This window comes from Meles meles, chromosome 13 (genome assembly GCF_922984935.1).
Source record: "Meles meles chromosome 13, mMelMel3.1 paternal haplotype, whole genome shotgun sequence".
Taxonomy (NCBI): Eukaryota; Metazoa; Chordata; class Mammalia; order Carnivora; family Mustelidae; genus Meles; species Meles meles.
The window spans coordinates 18,721,977-18,740,630 of NC_060078.1; the positions used below are offsets into that span (position 1 = coordinate 18,721,977).

At 44.4% G+C, this 18,654-nt stretch overlaps 1 protein-coding gene across 4 annotated transcripts in view; it reads right to left on the bottom strand.

The window, feature by feature from the left end:
• ZWINT (ZW10 interacting kinetochore protein) overlaps positions 1-18,596 on the bottom strand; it is a 69,049-nt gene extending 50,453 nt beyond the window's left edge. For 2 of the 4 annotated variants that reach the window (XM_046027840.1, XM_046027841.1), the window contains exons 1-8: positions 18,496-18,596; positions 17,868-17,958; positions 17,595-17,718; positions 17,293-17,459; positions 17,093-17,149; positions 16,447-16,589; positions 16,206-16,365; positions 15,995-16,112 (exon numbers count right to left, since the gene is read on the bottom strand). In XM_046027840.1, coding sequence (XP_045883796.1) covers positions 16,035-16,112; positions 16,206-16,365; positions 16,447-16,589; positions 17,093-17,149; positions 17,293-17,459; positions 17,595-17,718; positions 17,868-17,958; positions 18,496-18,536 — 861 coding nt within the window. In that variant the 5' untranslated portion in view covers positions 18,537-18,596 and the 3' untranslated portion in view covers positions 15,995-16,034. Of the gene's footprint in view, positions 1-442; positions 4,408-12,863; positions 13,400-15,994; positions 16,113-16,205; positions 16,366-16,446; positions 16,590-17,092; positions 17,150-17,292; positions 17,460-17,594; positions 17,719-17,867; positions 17,959-18,495 lie in introns of those variants that run through there. The other 2 variants (XM_046027838.1, XM_046027839.1) reach the window with 2 other exon arrangements.
• Positions 18,597-18,654: the final 58 nt, after the last annotated feature.

Genomic DNA, 18,654 nt, shown 5'->3' on the forward strand with positions numbered 1-18,654 from the left:
ACATAAAGACAAAGTGTTAGCACAAAATGAGCAATGTTAGCACTACTTCCCATAAAATAAGGTGCGTGCCAGGTGGGACCCCCTGTTCAGCGTGTGGAAAGAGAGGAGCAAATCTTGGTTTTATGCTCTGAAAATTCCAAAGATAGCAGGTAAGTACAACTGTTCAAAGTACTGCAGATATATTTCATATTTTTAAGTAAAAATTATAAAGTTGTAATAGTTTAACTCTCTCTAAAGCAACTTCTAACTGCTAATAAATATCTACTCCATTAAAGTGTTACAAAAACATCAAATGGGAATAGTGGAGATGAATACCAATTAGAAACAGACACGATTAAAACATTTCTTTTTTAAAGTTTTCTTGCATTTGCACATCTAACAGGTTACTATGACAACTCAGTTATCTTGATATACTCAGAGATTAGATTAAAACACCATACTGTTGAAAATCCACATTTTCACTTTTACTAATTATACTTTTAACAAAAAGATGACAATTGTTGGAGATTAAATTTTTTTTTTATAAAAAGACAATATTAGAACATGTTCATAGATGAACAGTCTTCAAGATCAATAAGTTCAGGAAAAGAAATGAGGAAAAACAGCCTCCCCCAAACTCTTATCACCCTAAACAGCTCTCACCCCCATGTGTGTGTCTGTGTGTGTGTGCTTGTGTGTGTGTGCATGTGTTTGTGTGTGTTTGACTGGGGTTAGGAAAGTGATTACAAACTAAATATTACAATGTGAGATGTGACATATGGCTTCTGAAAATTAGAAAGCAGGTAAGAGGAAATCATCGCAACTTTAAAAAAAAACTTCCCATTGAAGCCCAGGAGCTCTTGAATCCAGAAGAGCCACACGGAATCAGGCTGCTGCGGGTACCATAAGAACACCTTCCGAGAACCCTTAGTGACAACGGTCCCCCGGCCTTTCTTTGCTTCTCGGGGCTGGGAACGAGACAGAAAGCCCCGCAGCTGACAGCAGAAGCAAAGGGGCACAAAGCTCACAAAAGCACGTGCGACCATCTCGCAGGTGAGGACATGCAGCAACCGAGCCAATAGGAGACATGAGGCCAGAAGCGGACAGTGCCCCCAGCTCCGAACAACGTCCTGCAGTCTGCCGCTTACAGGCTGCCGCTGGCATATTGCAAACTTCCTGCCTGGTGTTCAGAGCCATGCCAGCTCAGGGAGGACACATCAGTTACTTTAAAACTCACGTCAGGAGGATTTATCATCTTTGGACTCCTTTCCAAGTGGGAGGCAAAATGATTAAAACTGTTCAGCTTTCCGAAAACACAGGGAAATGTAGGACTTATAGGTTTTCCGCTCCGAACAGTTCAGCAGTCGTGTCTCCGGTCAGGCAGGTCTTGAGGTTTCAGCACCAGCAAGAGACTGGCAGGGCAGTGAGTGACTCTAGGGCGGTGAGTGAAGCTTGTGGTGACACACCTGCACCTTTACTGTGAACGGTGGGCAACTTCATCAAGCTACTACCCTGTCCCTGACCAGCATCCATTTGCTACCTACACACTTCTATTTACTTGACATGAAGATCTTCCAAAAAGCCCCTTTTCTAGTCTAGCGAATGTTTAATTATCACCACCGAAAGTTAAGGGGTTTTCCTGGCAAGTTTGGCTGCTGATCCCTAAGGTATCAGATTCTAATAGAACCACCTCCAAGCCTTAGTGGCTTCTTCGAATATAAAAGTCTGTTCCTGACTCACAGCTGTCCCCAGGAGCCAGGCCCCTCCACAGTCATCTGCACCTTCCCCGCCACCTGTGTCCTCTTCAGCCAGTGCAGGTTCTTCCCCAGCCAGGCCTAATATCACACTGCTGTCCCCATCTTAGCTGAAGTCCAGACACAAGGGCCTCACCAGATGTGACAGAACAGTAAAATGAGCTCAGCTGTGGGCCTGAGGTTCAATTCATAAATGTCTATTTGTAATCAACTTAGGCAATTTATCTCTTCATAGATCAACATTTTCAGTTCCAGAGTTTACTTTCCTTGGAAACAGGACAAGAAGGGATATCTGCCCTCCAGGCTCGTGTGCCGGACCACACGGGTGGGCTGGAACCCTCGGCAGCATAAGTTTGCCTTCAGCCCTCATTGCTATCCCCTCCGCCACCCACACCTCCCACTACAGACTCTGCCGCGACACAGTCCTCCCATCCCCACATCACTTCCAGTTCATCCGGGTACCCAGCCCAGTCCAAAATGGGTGAGTGTTCACTGTTTCACGGTGTCCAGGATGACCTACGAGCTGATAATACGATGAATGCTAAAGTCTTGGTGGGAAAGAGCAAAGTGTTTCTCATAAAACGGACCCTAAATCCATTGGATCATAATCACTGGAGGTGTTTATTAAATTTGCAACATCTAAACCAGGAACTGGGAATTAGAATCTTCAGAAACAACTGAAATCAACATTTTAAGAAACACCTCAAGGTGACTCTACTATACATCAATTATAAGAACTAAAGGGTTACCCTTACATCTTCCCTGATAACATATCTGGGTCTGATTACAGTGAGTCACTGTGTGTGTGTCAATGACACGGGGGAAGAAATGGAGCATACTAGCCCCCAACACCACGGCTGTGGCTGGAATTGTTTTTCTTTAGGGAAAGCACCTGATCCTCAGTTACTCAGTCTACAAACGGTAACAACACTATTTAACCGGTTACTACCCGAAAGCATTGAATGTTGACCTATAGATTGACAATCTGTTTAAAAGTTGCAAACTGACAAAAATCTGCTTTTTTCACTAAGAAGATAACCTGGAAGGTGACAAAAATCAATAGGAAGACAAGCAGATAAAAGTTCACAGTTTCAACATCTATTTGTGTCTCTAACCTTTGAGCATCTGAGGATGTCACTCAGTGCCCTCTGTCCAACCATGGCCTCTAACATCTCCTGGTGACACCACATATACAACAGTCTTCCTGCGGCCCCACATCTGGCAGTCACAGCTCCTCCACTCGGTCTCATGTTACCCTACTTACTCTGTATGTGGAATTTTGCTTAGTCTTACTTTACTCTAAAATTCCCTGACAAAATGTACCTTTTAAAAAGGTCTGGTTCCTTTGTACCAGGAACAAGAAACTATTTCCACACATCCCCTGGGTTTATTCTAGGGAATTAGCTCCCTACCTCATATATTTCTGGAGCATGCTGATTTTAACCTATTTTAGTAGGCAGAGCAAAAATAGTTTTCTTACATGTCAAGGTCTATCAATCAGGAGTAGCTGAACAGGGTGCTGGGGTGGGGTGGGGGGTGATCTACCGTATTGCGTGCGTCTGGGAAGAGCCGAGGTTGACTGGATGTCCGTTCTGTGTAACTTCACACAGAACAATTCAGACCCACAGGGCTCGTAACCAGTAAGAATCAGGGACACCGAACAGTGAAGCAAGCTTTCATTTAAATTCACATCATAAAACCCACTGTCATAGATTGTCAGTGATGTCTGTGCTCAAAGGATACTTGAATTGTTTGTTATGATTAAACCACAGGAGTTTCATTTGCTTTTCTCAGTCCTTCATTCTCTTGGTCCATGAATTTCAAGTGGATTTTTGAAAGATCACTTCATGAAGGCAAATGCAATGTTCAAAGCGCCTCTGGGTGCCTTCATAGGGCTGTTAGCATGCCAGACATACTTAGGATAGCAGAGGTTAAATAAATAGAGATTTAGCAAGTTCAGGTTTCTCTGTTTTCCAGATCTCAGTTGTTCAGCAAAAACTATCATTAAAGAAGCAAGCAACCACTGTTAATGAAGTCTGAGCAGTAACAGTTCATAAGAAGAATAAAACCAATGAGACAGTTGGTCAAAGAAACATGTGAAGTTCAATGTTAATACAAACGCCACAAGGGGTTAGAGACATTGCAATTCAAGGGACTGAGGACTTAAAGTATGAAACTTTTTTGAATTCTCTGGAGGATTTGTTACAAGAAAGGAGATTCCTCATCCACATTTCTGCCAGGCATATATACTTCTGCCAGGCATATATACTTCATTATTGAAGACAATAATGCCTGGAGGAAGACATTAGATTTTTAATTTTTCTATAATTTGTATTATATATCATTTCATATACTTAACCACCTAGGAAATATTAGCTAGGCTTCAACTGACACTAAATAAAATAAGTGCACTGTTCTTGTCGCAGAATTTTAACACTGTCCTACTAACAACATCCAAGAAGCAAACATCTCTTGAGTTCTGTGACAGCGCTAAATGTGAACTCCAATCCTAATACAAAATTTAAAATGAGCCAAGATATCCATTCAACTTCTTTACAAATAAACTGAACACTCATAAAAAAACAGCAGACCACAGATAGCGGTCAGTACTGCAATAAAGTGAGAAAGATTTCCCATAGCGTCCAGGTGTCTTCATGACTCGAATAAATGACTCCTTAAAAAATAACAGAAAAGAAAATTAAATTATAAAGAGAGAATAATACCTGTTTTCACAGTTTAGAATATATGTAAATGCATATATATTTTTAAAATATGACACTCAGGATACCTAGCTAGAAAAAAACAAAACACAACATTAAGCAGCTTTATAACTTAGGTTTTCAAACAAAAATTAAATATTATAACATGTCTAATAGAAAACACATTTTGCGGAAGAGTCATTTAACAATGTATTTCCTCTAAGTGACCCCCTAGTGACTGCCCAGTCACTAATTTCTAGAGATACACAGACCACAAGGCTAAGGCCAACACCCTGTTACTGGTCAGGGGAATGACATTTGAGGCAGCTGTCCAGGCTGCAGCAGGAAGGACTCCTTTCTCCCCAGCAGCACCTGGATTTCTGAGGAGGAAGTTGTGACTGAGGGGTTGGAGAGGAAAGAGAAGGAGGCAGTCAAGAATACCAAATGGGCTTCCTATTGTCTGCTTCAGGACATCAGCAGGACTGCCCATGGGCCTCTGGATATGCCACACTTGATCTCACTCCAGGCACAGTGACACCCCAAAGCCCCAGCTGCCAAGGCCACAACACCCCTACTCTGCCACCAACCAAATGCATCCACAAGAGCCAGTTGTTAGAGGAGAAACCACGAACGAGCTACAGCGCCACCTTCCAAAATATAAAAGAAAGGCTTCTAATGGCCAGTCTCTTGAACAGTAAGATCCAAAGTAAACACAAAACGCTACCTCAAAGGCTAAAGCAGATGTGCATGTTTTCAAATACCACAAACAATCAAGGAAATACGATATCACAAAAAAGAAACTAATTCTCCAGCAACCGAACTCAGAGGCACAGAATACCACACTCTGATAAATAATTTGAAATAGCTATCATGAAGAATTCAACAAGCTATAAGAAAACTCAGAAAGGTCATTCAGGGAACTCAGAACAAAATTAATGAACACAGCAGTTCTTTACCACAGATTAAAATTATATGGAAGAACCAAACAAATTCTAGAACTGAAGAATTTGATAAATGAGATGGGAGAATGAACCATGAGTAACCAGGCAGACCAGATGGGAGAGAGAATAAGTGACTTGGAGGATAGGAATAGAGAAATAGTTCAGTTTGATGAGGAGGGAAAACTAAGATTTTAAAATAGTGAAGAAACCCAGCAAGAACTATCAGTTTCAATCAGAAAGGTCAAAAAGGCAAATAAAAGAGTAACTGGTATACCAGAAGGAGAAAAGGGGGAGAAGCAGACAAAAGAAATAATAGCTGGGAACTTCCCAAACCTGGGAAGAAATTGGTATGATTCCACAAAACAACTAAAACAGTCTATTATCTCGAAGCAAAAAAATCTTTTCTAGTTCACATTATAATGAAACTGTCGAAAACCAATGATCAAGAACCTTCCAGGCAGCCAAGGAAAGTAATGTTGCAAAAAGGAACCCTAGTAGGCTTTCAGCAGATTTCTCAGCAGAAACTCTGCAGGCCTGGAAAGAGCAGAATGACACTCAAAGTGTTGAAAGATAGAGACTGCCAGCCAAATATTTGTTTGGCAAAACTACCCTTCAGATATGAAGGAGAAATGAAGGATTTCCCAGAGAAAAGCTAAAGCAAGGTTACTACCATGAGGCTTGACTTGCAAGAAATGCTAAAAGGAGTTCTTCAAGCTGTAAAGAAAAGATGCTAATCAGCAACTCAAAAACACACTCCACTCTGCTATAGAACTAGAAAACAGTAACTCTGTATTAGCACTGTTGCCACTTAACTAAGGTATAAAGGTTAAAAGAAAAGAGTATTAAAACCTACTATAATTTGTTAACAAATTCAGAGCATAAAATCAGTGAACTGTAGCATTAAAAACATAAAGGGGAGGGGGGGAGGAGTCAAGATGGCGGAGAAGTAGCAGCCTGAGACTACATCAGGTAGCAGGAGATCAGCTCGATAGCTTATCTAAACATTGCAAACACCTACAAATCCAACGGGAGAGCGAAGAGAAGAAGAACAGCAACTCTAGAAACAGAAAATCAACCACTTTCTGAAAGGTAGGACTGGCGGAGAAGTGAATCTAAAACGACGGGAAGATAGACCGAGGGGGGGGGGGGGGCTGGCTCCCGGCAAGCGGCGGAGGAACGGAGCACAAAATCAGGACTTTTAAAAGTCTGTTCCACTGAGGGACATTGCTCCAGGGGCTAAACCGGGGTGAAGCCCACGCGGGGCCAGCGTGGCCCCAGGCCCCGCAGGGTCACAGAAGGATCGGGGGTGTCGGAGTGTCGGAGAGCTCGCAGGTATTAGAACGGAGAAGCCGGCTGCAGAGACAGAGCCGAGGACTGAACTCTCAGCTCGGGGTTACCTTGAACTGGTCGCGGGCTGGGTGAGCTCGGAGCGCGGCTAGAGGCTGGGGATACGGGAGTGATTGGGTGCTGTCCTCTGGGGGCACACTGAGGAGTGGGGCCCCAGGCTCTCGGCTCCTCCGGGCCAGAGACTGGGAGGCCGCCATTTTCATTCCCGTCCTCCGGAACTCTACGGAAAGCGTTCAGGGAACAGAAGCTCCCAAAAGCGAACCCGAGCCGATTACTTAGTCCGGCCACCGGTAAGGGCGGTGCAATCCCGCCTCGGGCAAAGACGCTTGAGAGTCACTGCAACAGGCCCCTCCCCCAGAAGATCAACAAAATATCCAGCCAGGACGAAGTTCATCTATCAAGGAGAAAGCAAATTCAATTCCTAAGACAGCAGAGCAATTCCAGAGGAGGAGAAAGCAAAGCACGGAACTCATGGCTTTCTCCCCATGATTCTTTAGTCTTGCGGCTACTTCAATTTTTTTTTCTTTTTTCAATTTTTTTTTCTTTTTTCTTTTTTCTTCTTCTGCTAAATTTTTTTTAAACTTTTACCTTTTTCTTTTTTAACATTTTTTGACTAGTTCATCTAAATATATATATTTTTTCTTTCTTTTTTATATTTTTTATTTGTTTTATTTTTTAAATTTTTTTCTTTCTTTTTTTTTTCTTTTTTTTTCAGAAGCTGTTTTTATCCCCTTTCTCCACCCCACAATTTGGGGTCTCTTCTGATTTGGTTACAGCGCATTTTTCCGGGGTCTTTGCCACCCTTTTAGTAGTTTATTTGCTCCTTCATATCCTCTTATCTGGACAAAATGACAAGGCGGAAAAAATCACCACAAACAAAAGAACAAGAGACAGTACCGAAGGCTAGGGACCTAATCAACACAGACATGAGTAATATGTCAGATCAAGAGTTCAGAATGACGATTCTGAACATTCTAGCCGGGCTCGAAAAAGGCATGGAAGATATTAGAGAAACCCTCTCTGGAGATATTAAAGCCCTTTCTGGAGAAATTAAAGAACTAAAATCTAACCAAGTTGAAATCAAAAAAGCTATTAATGAGGTGCAATCAAAAATGGAGGCTCTCACTGCTAGGATCAATGAGGCAGAAGAAAGAATTAGTGATATAGAAGACCAAATGACAGAGAATAAGGAAGCCGAGCAAAAGAGGGACAAACAGCTACTGGACCATGAGGGGAGAATTCGAGAGATAAGTGACACCATAAGACGAAACAACATTAGAATAATTGGGATTCCAGAAGAAGAAGAAACAGAGAGGGGAGCAGAAGGTCTATTGGAGAGAATCATTGGAGAGAATTTCCCTAATATGGAAAAGGGAACAAACATCAAAGTCCAGGAGATGCAGAGAACCCCCCTCAAAGTCAACAAGAATAGGTCCACACCCCGTCACCTAATAGTAAAATTTACAAGTCTTAGTGACAAAGAGAAAATCCTGAAAGCAGCCCGAGAAAAGAAGTCTGTAACATACAATGGTAAAAATATTAGATTGGCGGCAGACTTATCCACAGAGACCTGGCAGGCCAGAAAGAGCTGGCATGATATATTCAGAGCACTCAACGAGAAAAACATGCAGCCAAGAATACTCTATCCAGCTAGGCTATCATTGAAAATAGAAGGAGAGATAAAAAGCTTCCAGGAAAAACAAAAACTGAAAGAATTTGCAAGCACCAAACCAGCTCTACAGGAAATATTGAAAGGGGTCCTCTAAGCAAAGAGAGAGCCTAAAAGTAGTACATCAGAAAGGTACAGAGACAATATACAGTAACAGTCACCTTACAGGCTAATAATGGCACTAAATTCATATCTCTCAATAGTTACCCTAAATGTTAATGGGCTAAATGCCCCAATCAAAAGACACAGGGTATCAGAATGGATAAAAAAACAAAACCCATCAGTATGTTGCCTACAAGAAACTCATTTTAGACGCGAAGACACCTCCAGATTTAAAGTGAGGGGGTGGAAAACAATTTACCATGCTAATGGGCATCAGAAGAAAGCTGGGGTGGCAATCCTTATATCAGATCAATTAGATTTTAAGCCAAAGACTATAATAAGAGATGAGGAAGGACACTATATCACACTCAAAGGGTCTGTCCAACAAGAAGATCTAACAATTTTAAAGATCTATGCCCCTAACGTGGGAGCAGCCAACTATATCAACCAATTAATAACAAAATCAAAGAAACACATCAATAATTATACAATAATAGTAGGGGACTTTAACACTCCCCTCACTGAAATGGACAGATCATCCAAGCAAAAGATCAACAAGGAAATAAAGGCCTTAAATGACACACTGGACCAGATGGACATCACAGATCTATTCAGAACATTTCATCCCAAAGCAACAGAATACACATTCTTCTCTAGGGCACATGGAACCTTCTCCAGAATAGATCACATCCTGGGTCACAAATCAGGTCTCAACCGGTATCAAAAGATTAGGATTATTCCCTGCATATTTTCAGACCACAATGCTCTGAAGCTAGAACTCAATCCCAAGAGGAAAGCTGGAAAGAACCCAAATACATGGAGACTAAACAGCATCCTTCTAAAGAATGAATGGGTTAACCAGGAAATTAAAGAAGAATTGAAAAAATTCATGGAAACAAATGATAATGAAAACACAACAGTTCAAAATCTGTGGGACACAGCAAAGGCAGTCCTGAGAGGAAAATATATAGCGGTACAAGGCTTTCTCAAGAAACAAGAAAGGTCTCAAGTACACAACCTAACCCTACATGTAAAGGAGCTGGAGAAAGAACAAGAAAGAAACCCTAAACCCAGCAGAAGAAGAGAAATCATAAAGATCAGAGCAGAAATCAATGAAATAGAAACCAAAAAAACAATAGAAAAAATCAATGAAACTAGGAGCTGGTTCTTTGAAAGAATCAATAAGATTGATAAACCCCTGGCCAGACTCATCAAAAAGAAAAGAGAAAGGACCCAAATCAATAAAATCATGAATGAAAGAGGAGAGATCACAACTAACACCAAAGAAATACAGACAATTATAAGAACATACTATGAGCAACTCTACGCCAACAAATTGGACAATCTGGAAGAAATGGATGCATTCCTAGAGACATATAAACTACCACAACTGAACCAGGAAGAAATAGAAAACCTGAACAGGCCCATAACCAGTAAGGAGATTGAAACAGTCATCCAAAATCTCCAAACAAACAAAAGCCCAGGGCCAGACGGCTTCCCAGGGGAATTCTACCAAACATTTAAAGAAGAACTCATTCCTATTCTCTTGAAACTGTTCCAAAAAATAGAAATGGAAGGAAAACTTCCAAACTCATTTTATGAGGCCAGCATCACCTTGATCCCAAAACCAGACAAGGATCCCACCAAAAAAGAGAACTACAGACCAATATCCTTGATGAACACAGACGCAAAAATTCTCGCCAAAATACTAGCCAATAGGATTCAACAGTAGATTAAAAGGATTATTCACCACGATCAAGTGGGATTTATTCCAGGGCTGCAGGGTTGGTTCAACATCCGCAAATCAATCAATGTGATAGAACACATTAATAAAAGAAAGAACAAGAACCATACGATACTCTCAATAGATGCTGAAAAAGCATTTGACAAAGTACAGCATCCCTTCCTGATCAAAACTCTTCAAAGTGTGGGGATAGAGGGCACATACCTCAATATTATCAAAGCCATCTATGAAAAACCCACCGCAAATATCATTCTCAATGGAGAAAAACTGAAAGCTTTTCCGTTAAGGTCAGGAACACGGCAGGGATGTCCATTATCACCACTGCTATTCAACATAGTACTAGAAGTCCTAGCCTCAGCAATCAGACAACAAAAAGAAATTAAAGGCATCCAAATCTGTAAAGAAGAAGTCAAACTATCACTCTTCGCAGATGATATGATACTATATGTGGAAAACCCAAAAGACTCCACTCCAAAACTGCTAGAACTTGTACAGGAATTCAGTAAAGTGTCAGGATATAAAATCAATGCACAGAAATCAGTTGCATTTCTGTACACCAACAACAAGACTAAAGAAAGAGAAATTAAGGAGTCAATCCCATTTACAATTGTACCCAAAACTATAAGATACCTAGGAATAAACCTAACCAAAGAGACTAAGAATCTATACACAGAAAATTATAAAGTACTCATGAAAGAAATTGAGGAAGACACAAAAAAATGGAAAAATGTTCCATGCTCCTGGATTGGAAGAATAAATATTGTGAAAATGTCTATGCTACCTAAAGCAATCTACACATTTAATGCAATCCCTATCAAAATACCATCCATTTTTTTCAAAGAAATGGAACAAATAATCCTCAAATTTATATGGAACCAGAAAAGACCTCGAATAGCCAAAGGAATATTGAAGAACAAAGCCAAAGTTGGTGGCATCACAATTCCGGACTTCAAGCTCTATTACAAAGCTGTCATCATCAAGACAGCATGGTACTGGCACAAAAACAGACACATAGATCAGTGGAACAGAATAGAGAGCCCAGAAATCGACCCTCAACTCTATGGTCAACTAATCTTCGACAAAGCAGGAAAGAATGTCCAATGGAAAAAAGACAGCCTCTTCAATAAATGGTGCTGGGAGAATTGGACAGCCACATGCAGAAAAATGAAATTGGACCACTTCCTTACACCACACACGAAAATAGACTCCAAATGGATGAAGGACCTCAATGTGAGAAAGGAATCCATCAAAATCCTTGAGGAGAATGCAGGCAGCAACCTCTTCGACCTCAGCCGTAGCAACATCTTCCTAGGAACAACGGCAAAGGCAAGGGAAGCAAGGGCAAAAATGAACTATTGGGATTTCATCAAGATCAAAAGCTTTTGCACAGCAAAGGAAACAGTTCACAAAACCAAAAGACAACTGACAGAATGGGAGAAGATATTTGCAAACGACATATCAGATAAAGGGCTAGTATCCAAAATCTATAAGGAACTTAGCAAACTCAACACCCAAAGAACAAACAATCCAATCAAGAAATGGGCAGAGGACATGAACAGACATTTCTGCAAAGAAGACATCCAGATGGCCAACAGACACATGAAAAAGTGCTCCACGTCACTCGGCATCAGGGAAATACAAATCAAAACCACAATGAGATATCACCTCACACCAGTCAGAATGGCTAAAATTAACAAGTCAGGAAATGACAGATGCTGGCGAGGATGTGGAGAAAGGGGAACCCTCCTCCACTGTTGGTGGGAATGCAAGCTGGTGCAACCACTCTGGAAAACAGCATGGAGGTTCCTCAAAATGTTGAAAATAGAACTACCCTATGACCCAGCAATTGCACTACTGGGTATTTACCCTAAAGATACAAACATAGTGATCCGAAGGGGCACGTGTACCCGAATGTTTATAGCAGCAATGTCTACAATAGCCAGACTATGGAAAGAACCTAGATGTCCATCAACAGATGAATGGATAAAGAAGATGTGGTATATATACACAATGGAATACTATGCAGCCATCAAAAGAAATGAAATCATGCCATTTGCGACGACGTGAATGGAACTAGAGCGTATCATGCTTAGTGAAATAAGTCAATCAGAGAAAGACAACTATCATATGATCTCCCTGATGTGAGGACATGGAGAAGCAACATGGGGGGTTAGGGGGATAGGAGAAGAATAAATGAAACAAGATGGGATTGGGAGGGAGACAAACCATAAATGACTCTTAATCTCACAAATAAACTGGGGGTTGCTGGGGGGAGGTGGGATTGGGAGAGGGGGAGCGGGCTATGGACATTGGGGAGGGGAGGCGAACCATAAGAGACTATGGACTCTGAAAAACAACCTGAGGGTTTTAAAGGTTCAGGGGTGGGAGGTTGGGGCAACCTGAGGGTTTTGAAGGGTCAGGGGTGGGAGGTTGGGGGAACAGGTGGTGGGTAATGGGGAGGGCACGTTTTTCATGGAGCACTGGGTGTTGTGCAAAAAGAATGAATAATGTTACACTGAAAAAATAAATAAAATGAAAAAAAAATAAAAATAAAAATAAAATAAAAAAAAATTAAGTATACAGAAGATTAACCAAACACATAACAAGCATCACCTAAAAGATATATAGAAAACCCCACACGCGACAATTCTAAAACAAACATTCTATTCAAATCCACATGAAACATAAAACAAAACAAACAAAAAAAAAGAGACTACATTCATGGCTGTAACTGCTCTCTTCATCAAATTTCAAAGTTTTTATTATATAGATGACATTTTCTGACCAAATTCGAATAAACTTAGAAGGATTATCTTCCCACATAAAGTAGAAAATTTCAAAATTATTCTTCTAAGAAACTCATGAATCAAATAATGGGAAACAGAAAACTCTGTGAATTGAATGACCATGAAAATACTTAGAGAAAACCAGAAAAAAATGTATACCCTTACATGTTTATCTGAGAAAATGAAGAATCAAATGCACAAGCTTATCAACCGATACACATTAGAAGTTTACAAAGAAAGTACATCTTCTTCACTGAAATACAGAAGGTAGGAAATGGCCAAGAAAGGACTACAAATCCATGAGTCAGAACAGACATAGGACAGTGGATCACAAAAGCCAATCTCTGACTCTTTCGATATTTGCAACTGAATGAACATCTGAAATAGGTCACAGAGAAAATCAGGTAAGGCACAAAAATATCAGGAGTCCAACATTAGGCCATCCTAATTAGGCTGCATCCATTAGGCTGCAGACATTAAAAGGGTAAAAAAAAATCATCATAACTTTATACCAATAACCTTAAAAAATTAGAAATGGAAAATTCTTAGAAAAATGTGACAGTAGCTAGGAAATATGAAATTATAACTCGGGAAAAAAGCAAAATGTATTTCACCACAAAAGAAAATTTTGTGTAAAAGGAAAACATTGTTTTTATGGATATCAGAGAGAGTGTTTCTATAACCAGACTAAGCCTACCGTCCCTTTTGTTTATCAAGGACACTCCTGGTCCTGACTAGTGTCCATCCCTCCCTGCGCCTTAATGAACTCCGTGTCCCTCCACCAGATGGAAAAGAGGAAGAGGAAATACTCAGCAGGCAGCAGAGACCACAATTTCCTAGGGGGAGGCTCCCACCTTGCACAGGGGTGCCTGGTGCAAAAACAGTGAACAGGACAGTGTTTAGGGGAACCTAAGTGAGGACAGAGTAGCTATCCTATCTGAAAACAAATCCCAATCCTGAGCTTGTCAGTGAAGAGCACCAACACCACGGACCACACTGGCCAAAAGAACACTCGAGCCTCCCCTCCCCTTTGGCCTCATGAGTGCACTGACTCGTTCCTACTCCCTGAGAGAAAGCTGGTTCCCAGAAGTTCCTCAGAGGTCTAAGTGGGATTACTGGTTATCTACCCAATCTCTTCCCCTGTCCCTTGACATGGAGCATCTCAGAACATTCCTTGACCTGTACGTGCAGGCTCCACAGAGTCTCCTCCTGTCCCTGCTGACTCTTTGGCAGCCACCATGTGTGCAAAGACATGGAGAGTCCACACCAGCCCAACCCATACCCCAAGCGCCCCCTAGGAGGCCCTCCTTCCTCACTGTGGGTATTTCTGCTCTCCCCTACATACCGTAAAAATTTCGGGGTCTAGGGGCGCCTAGGTGGCTCAGTGGGTTAATGCCTCTGCCTTCGGCTCAGGTCATGATCCCAGGATCCTGGGATCGAGCCCCACATTGGGCTCTCTGCTCAGCAGGGAGCCTGCTTCCTCCTCTCTCTCTGCCTGCCTCTCTGCCTACTTGTGATTTCTGTCAAATAAATAAATAAAATATAAAAAAAAAAATTTCGGGGTCTACAAGACTACAAAAATAATCCAGAATGCAGGAGAGGGGAGCCCACCCAGTGGGAAGCAGAGGAAGGACTAGACTGCTATGTGGGTTGCTAGAAGGCTACATTCAGGACCACGTGTGAGTGGCTGGATAAGCAAATGGAGAGCACCCCTTCAGGTATCTGTGTACTCCCTAGAGAAAAATCCTCAAATCCTCATTGCCCCCCTCACTCTGTTGCGATGGAGTCTTCAAAGACCTCTGGTATCTGTCCCACTTCATACATACACAATGGGGCCAACACATTCAAAAGAACAATTAGAACACTTGGGACCTCCAAAAGGCAGGGCAAATGACCAGTGTGCCCAAGGATCTCAATCTCTACCTGCTAGGAGGCACCCTGGTCAGTGACACAGCAGAGAGCAGCATCTCTTCAAACTCTCTCACCACAAACAAAGCCCCACTGTCTCTTTCTCAGAGATGCTTGGGACCTGCTCACAGAGGAGGGTCCTGTTCTCAATGGGAGAATGGGTTTCCCACGGCAGCTGTCACTGGTATCCCTCCCTCGCTTCGCAAGCAGCCCTTCGATCCCAATCAGAGAGGTAATCTCTCTCAAGCAGCCATGTCCCCACCGTTCCCGCACCCAGCAAGAGACACTTGGAGGAGAAGGGGCAAACAGAGAACACACACACCCCCGCAGACGAGGGTCTCTCTGTTTCCACCGCTCTAAATTTACCATACTATTGTTTTCAGTTTGTTTTCCCATGTTTACCACACTCTGCAATCAGGTATTGACCTGTTTACTTGTTCATGCTCATTATGTTCCCCACAACCAAGGACTAGTCAGACAAGCCCACTGCTAAGCTCCAGTTCATAGCAAGGGCCTTGGCACAAAGCATGGATTCAATCAATATTTGGGTCAGCAATTAAAATTATCTTCCTGTATCTAACCACCTGCACAAAGCATTCTCCTGTTCCCTGAATTAATCAGCTCAGCATGTTTGATTCATATGAATTTGGACGAGCAACCCATGAGGCTCTAGGCCAGGGCCCCTTTCCCATCTGCGCCCTCTCTATTCCCACCAGTACCAGCACCTGTCATATTGCTGGCTCCAAGTGTGGCTCTTCCCACCAACAGAGGAACAGGAAAAAGATAACTAACAGACCTCTAGGGCTCTTAATCAACAGAATCCAGAGCCCACCCCCATCTAGGTCATGGTCAGAAACCAGACTGGTCAGGAATTCCTAGACCAGCCTGCAATAAGGTGGGACTAGGGAGTTCAGGAAGACAGAGAGGGGTCAGCCCAGGGCAGCTGGGTACAGGATGTAGCGATAAGCTTCAGCCATAGATAAATCCTTGTTCCTTCCCATCTTCTGCCCCTCTGTGAAAACAGAGCCCAGAGACAGAGACCAGAGGTCCTCCTTCCTTCCATACCTGCAGTTCAGGGACACCAGAGTCCAGAGTCTGACCTGCTCTAGGTTCCTTTCCCATGTTGTTGTCCCTCAGGAAGCCCAGGTGCACTCGGATCTCCAGCAGGCTGTGGGCCATCAGCCTTGGGGACAGAGACAGGGTATGGATGGTGGATGAAGCCTATCTCCCAGCTTCTTTCTGAACCTCCCCGGTTCCCAACCCATCTCTCATTCACCTTGGACGGCATACTCCTGTCTTCCCCTATGGTATCCCCAGGGTTCTGTTTCTGGGGCTTATCCTTAGAAAGAACCAGCATCTGTGGCAGCTCTGTCTCTGCCTCGGGAAAAGGCAGCTGCCCCTGCAGAGTGTACAGCAGCTGGAGGAAGGTCTGGTGCCTGGAAGGAGAGGGATAAAGAGAGTTGTAAAGAAGGGAAACTGGACCGGGCTGAGTCTGTAGCTCACACTCCCAGCCTCACCTGTGAAGCGTGTCCCGCTTCTGCCCCGCCTGCTGTTGCAGACTTCCAAGCTCCTGAGACAGTTGCACAAGCTCCTGCTGAGCTCCTCTCTGCCGCTGTCTCACCTCTGCAGAGGCTTCTGCCAGATGCTGCAGATGCTTCTCCTACCAGGAATGAGAAAGCAAACATGGCTCCTTAGATGTGCAGGTCTTACAACCATTTTCTTAACCCCTCCAGGCTCCAACTTGGGGCTCAAACCCACAGAAGGAAAGGGGGACCCTAGCCACTTTAGGCAAAACAGGGGCCCTAGAGAAAAAGGAATGAGCTATTCCAGTGGGAAGAATTCTGAAAGAAAAGGGCACAGATAGGATAGGTTATCTAGCCTGCTAGGTGCCATGCGGCCATGTAAGCCCTTGCTCTGCTAACGACTTCATCAACTGAGATCCATACCGTAGGTGCTAACCTCACCTCCACTCCAGACAAGACGCAGATGCACAGGAAGTGAGGGAACTGCCCAAAGTCCTAACACGGGACGTGGTGATGCTGGTCCCTGTGCTATAATGCCTCACAAGAGAGGAGGGGAAAGGAGGTCCTCCAGACAGAGGATTTAGCTCATGCAATGACATGGCCGTGGAGAAGGGAGATTTTCCTAGGGATGTGGACCCACCTGTTGCATCTGCCACCGCTTCTGGGCTATTCTCAGTCTCTCTGCGGCCACTTGCTTCTGCAGGGAAACAAAGGAGAAGAACAAGGAGAGAAGGAGTGTTTTTCTGGTTGGATTCTGGGAGATGGCCAGTAGGCCCAGCTCAGCATGTGTGCCCTTTCCCTCCTCTCTGCCTGACCTTCTCTCCCCTCAGCCTGGCTCACCTTCGCCTGGAGCTCTTCCAGGGCTCCGAGGAGCTGCGCCCGCTTCCTCTGGGCCTCCACCATCGTGGGCAAGGCTTGGGTCAGGGCACCTGTGATGGCTTCCACATGCTCCTGGTAGGAGGCCTTCAACTCTTTCCACTGCTCCTTGGCTACAAGTGCCTTCTGCCCTGAAAGGAGCCACCAAAGATAAGAACGAAAAGGAGACTAGCCTGTTTTCCTACAACACTAGGGTCTCTGCTTTCCCATCAGCTGACCCTACTGACAGCTCCTTCCTTTCCCATCCCATCCCCCTGCTTACTCACGGCTGGTATCTTCAGAAGCCAAGGGGTCTAGTCCCTGGACAACGTCCTCCTGAGTCAAGAAGTTCTGCAGGAAGTCTACTACCTGAAGCTGGCTGCAGAGCAGCTTGTCCTTCTTCCGGGAGTCCTGTTTGGAGAGCAGGCAAAGTCAGGGAACATCATTACCTGTGTGCCCTGGCAGGCTGAGACTGCCTTCCTGGGTGTTCACCATCCGCACTACCCACTACCCCCCGGAGAGGACCCAGGAGAGCCCCCGGCTGCCAATCCTGCACATACCATCACAAACTCCGCCAGGATCTGGGCCGGCAGCTCTGCCTCTTCTTGCCGGCCTATCGGCTCCATGATGTCTGCCAGTTTGACTAGGGCCCTGAAGGAAAGAAGACAAGGGAAACGGGAGACTCCTTGGGTGCTAGGCCCGGCCAAATGGAGTGCAGACACATACACAGACCGCTACCAATGCTGAGTCTTGCCTGACCGGTAGGCCTGCAGAGCTGTCTGGGAGCAGGAACGGCGTGTGTATAAAGGCAATAAATAGACACCCTGAATAAGTTAAGCAGAGCAAGGGGAGTCAGGGCAGCACAGGGACAGGAAGACAAGAGGCCCCCGCTCCGACGCGCAGAGGGAGTCCCAGGCAGGTAGCAACCTGGGGCAGGGTTTGGGGAAGTGTGCGTGGACGGAGGGGACACAGAAGCTAAGTGACCCTCCCACACGCGTCCTGCGTGGACGCAGCTAACCGCGAGGGGACGTGGAGGTGCGCGGGGACATGCCGGGGTGTGCGCGCGCGGGGAGAGGGAAGTTCCTCCCGCAATCGCCGCGACCCGCACAGCTGGGTGCCGGGACCACCGGGGGTCAGCGTGGTGCGGCAGGGTCCTCCCCTCCCACCCCCGGCTGTCACCTAACTTACTCTAGCGCTGGGGCTCGCACCCCAGCTTCCGGCCCCTCCATGTCTGCGGCCGGTGGGCTTCTGCTCTTCCGACCCCAGGCCGCAGTGCCCTTTGGATTCGCCGCGGCTGCGCGCCTGGGCAAGCGATTGGCTGCGGGGCCAGGGGGCGGGAACCAGGGA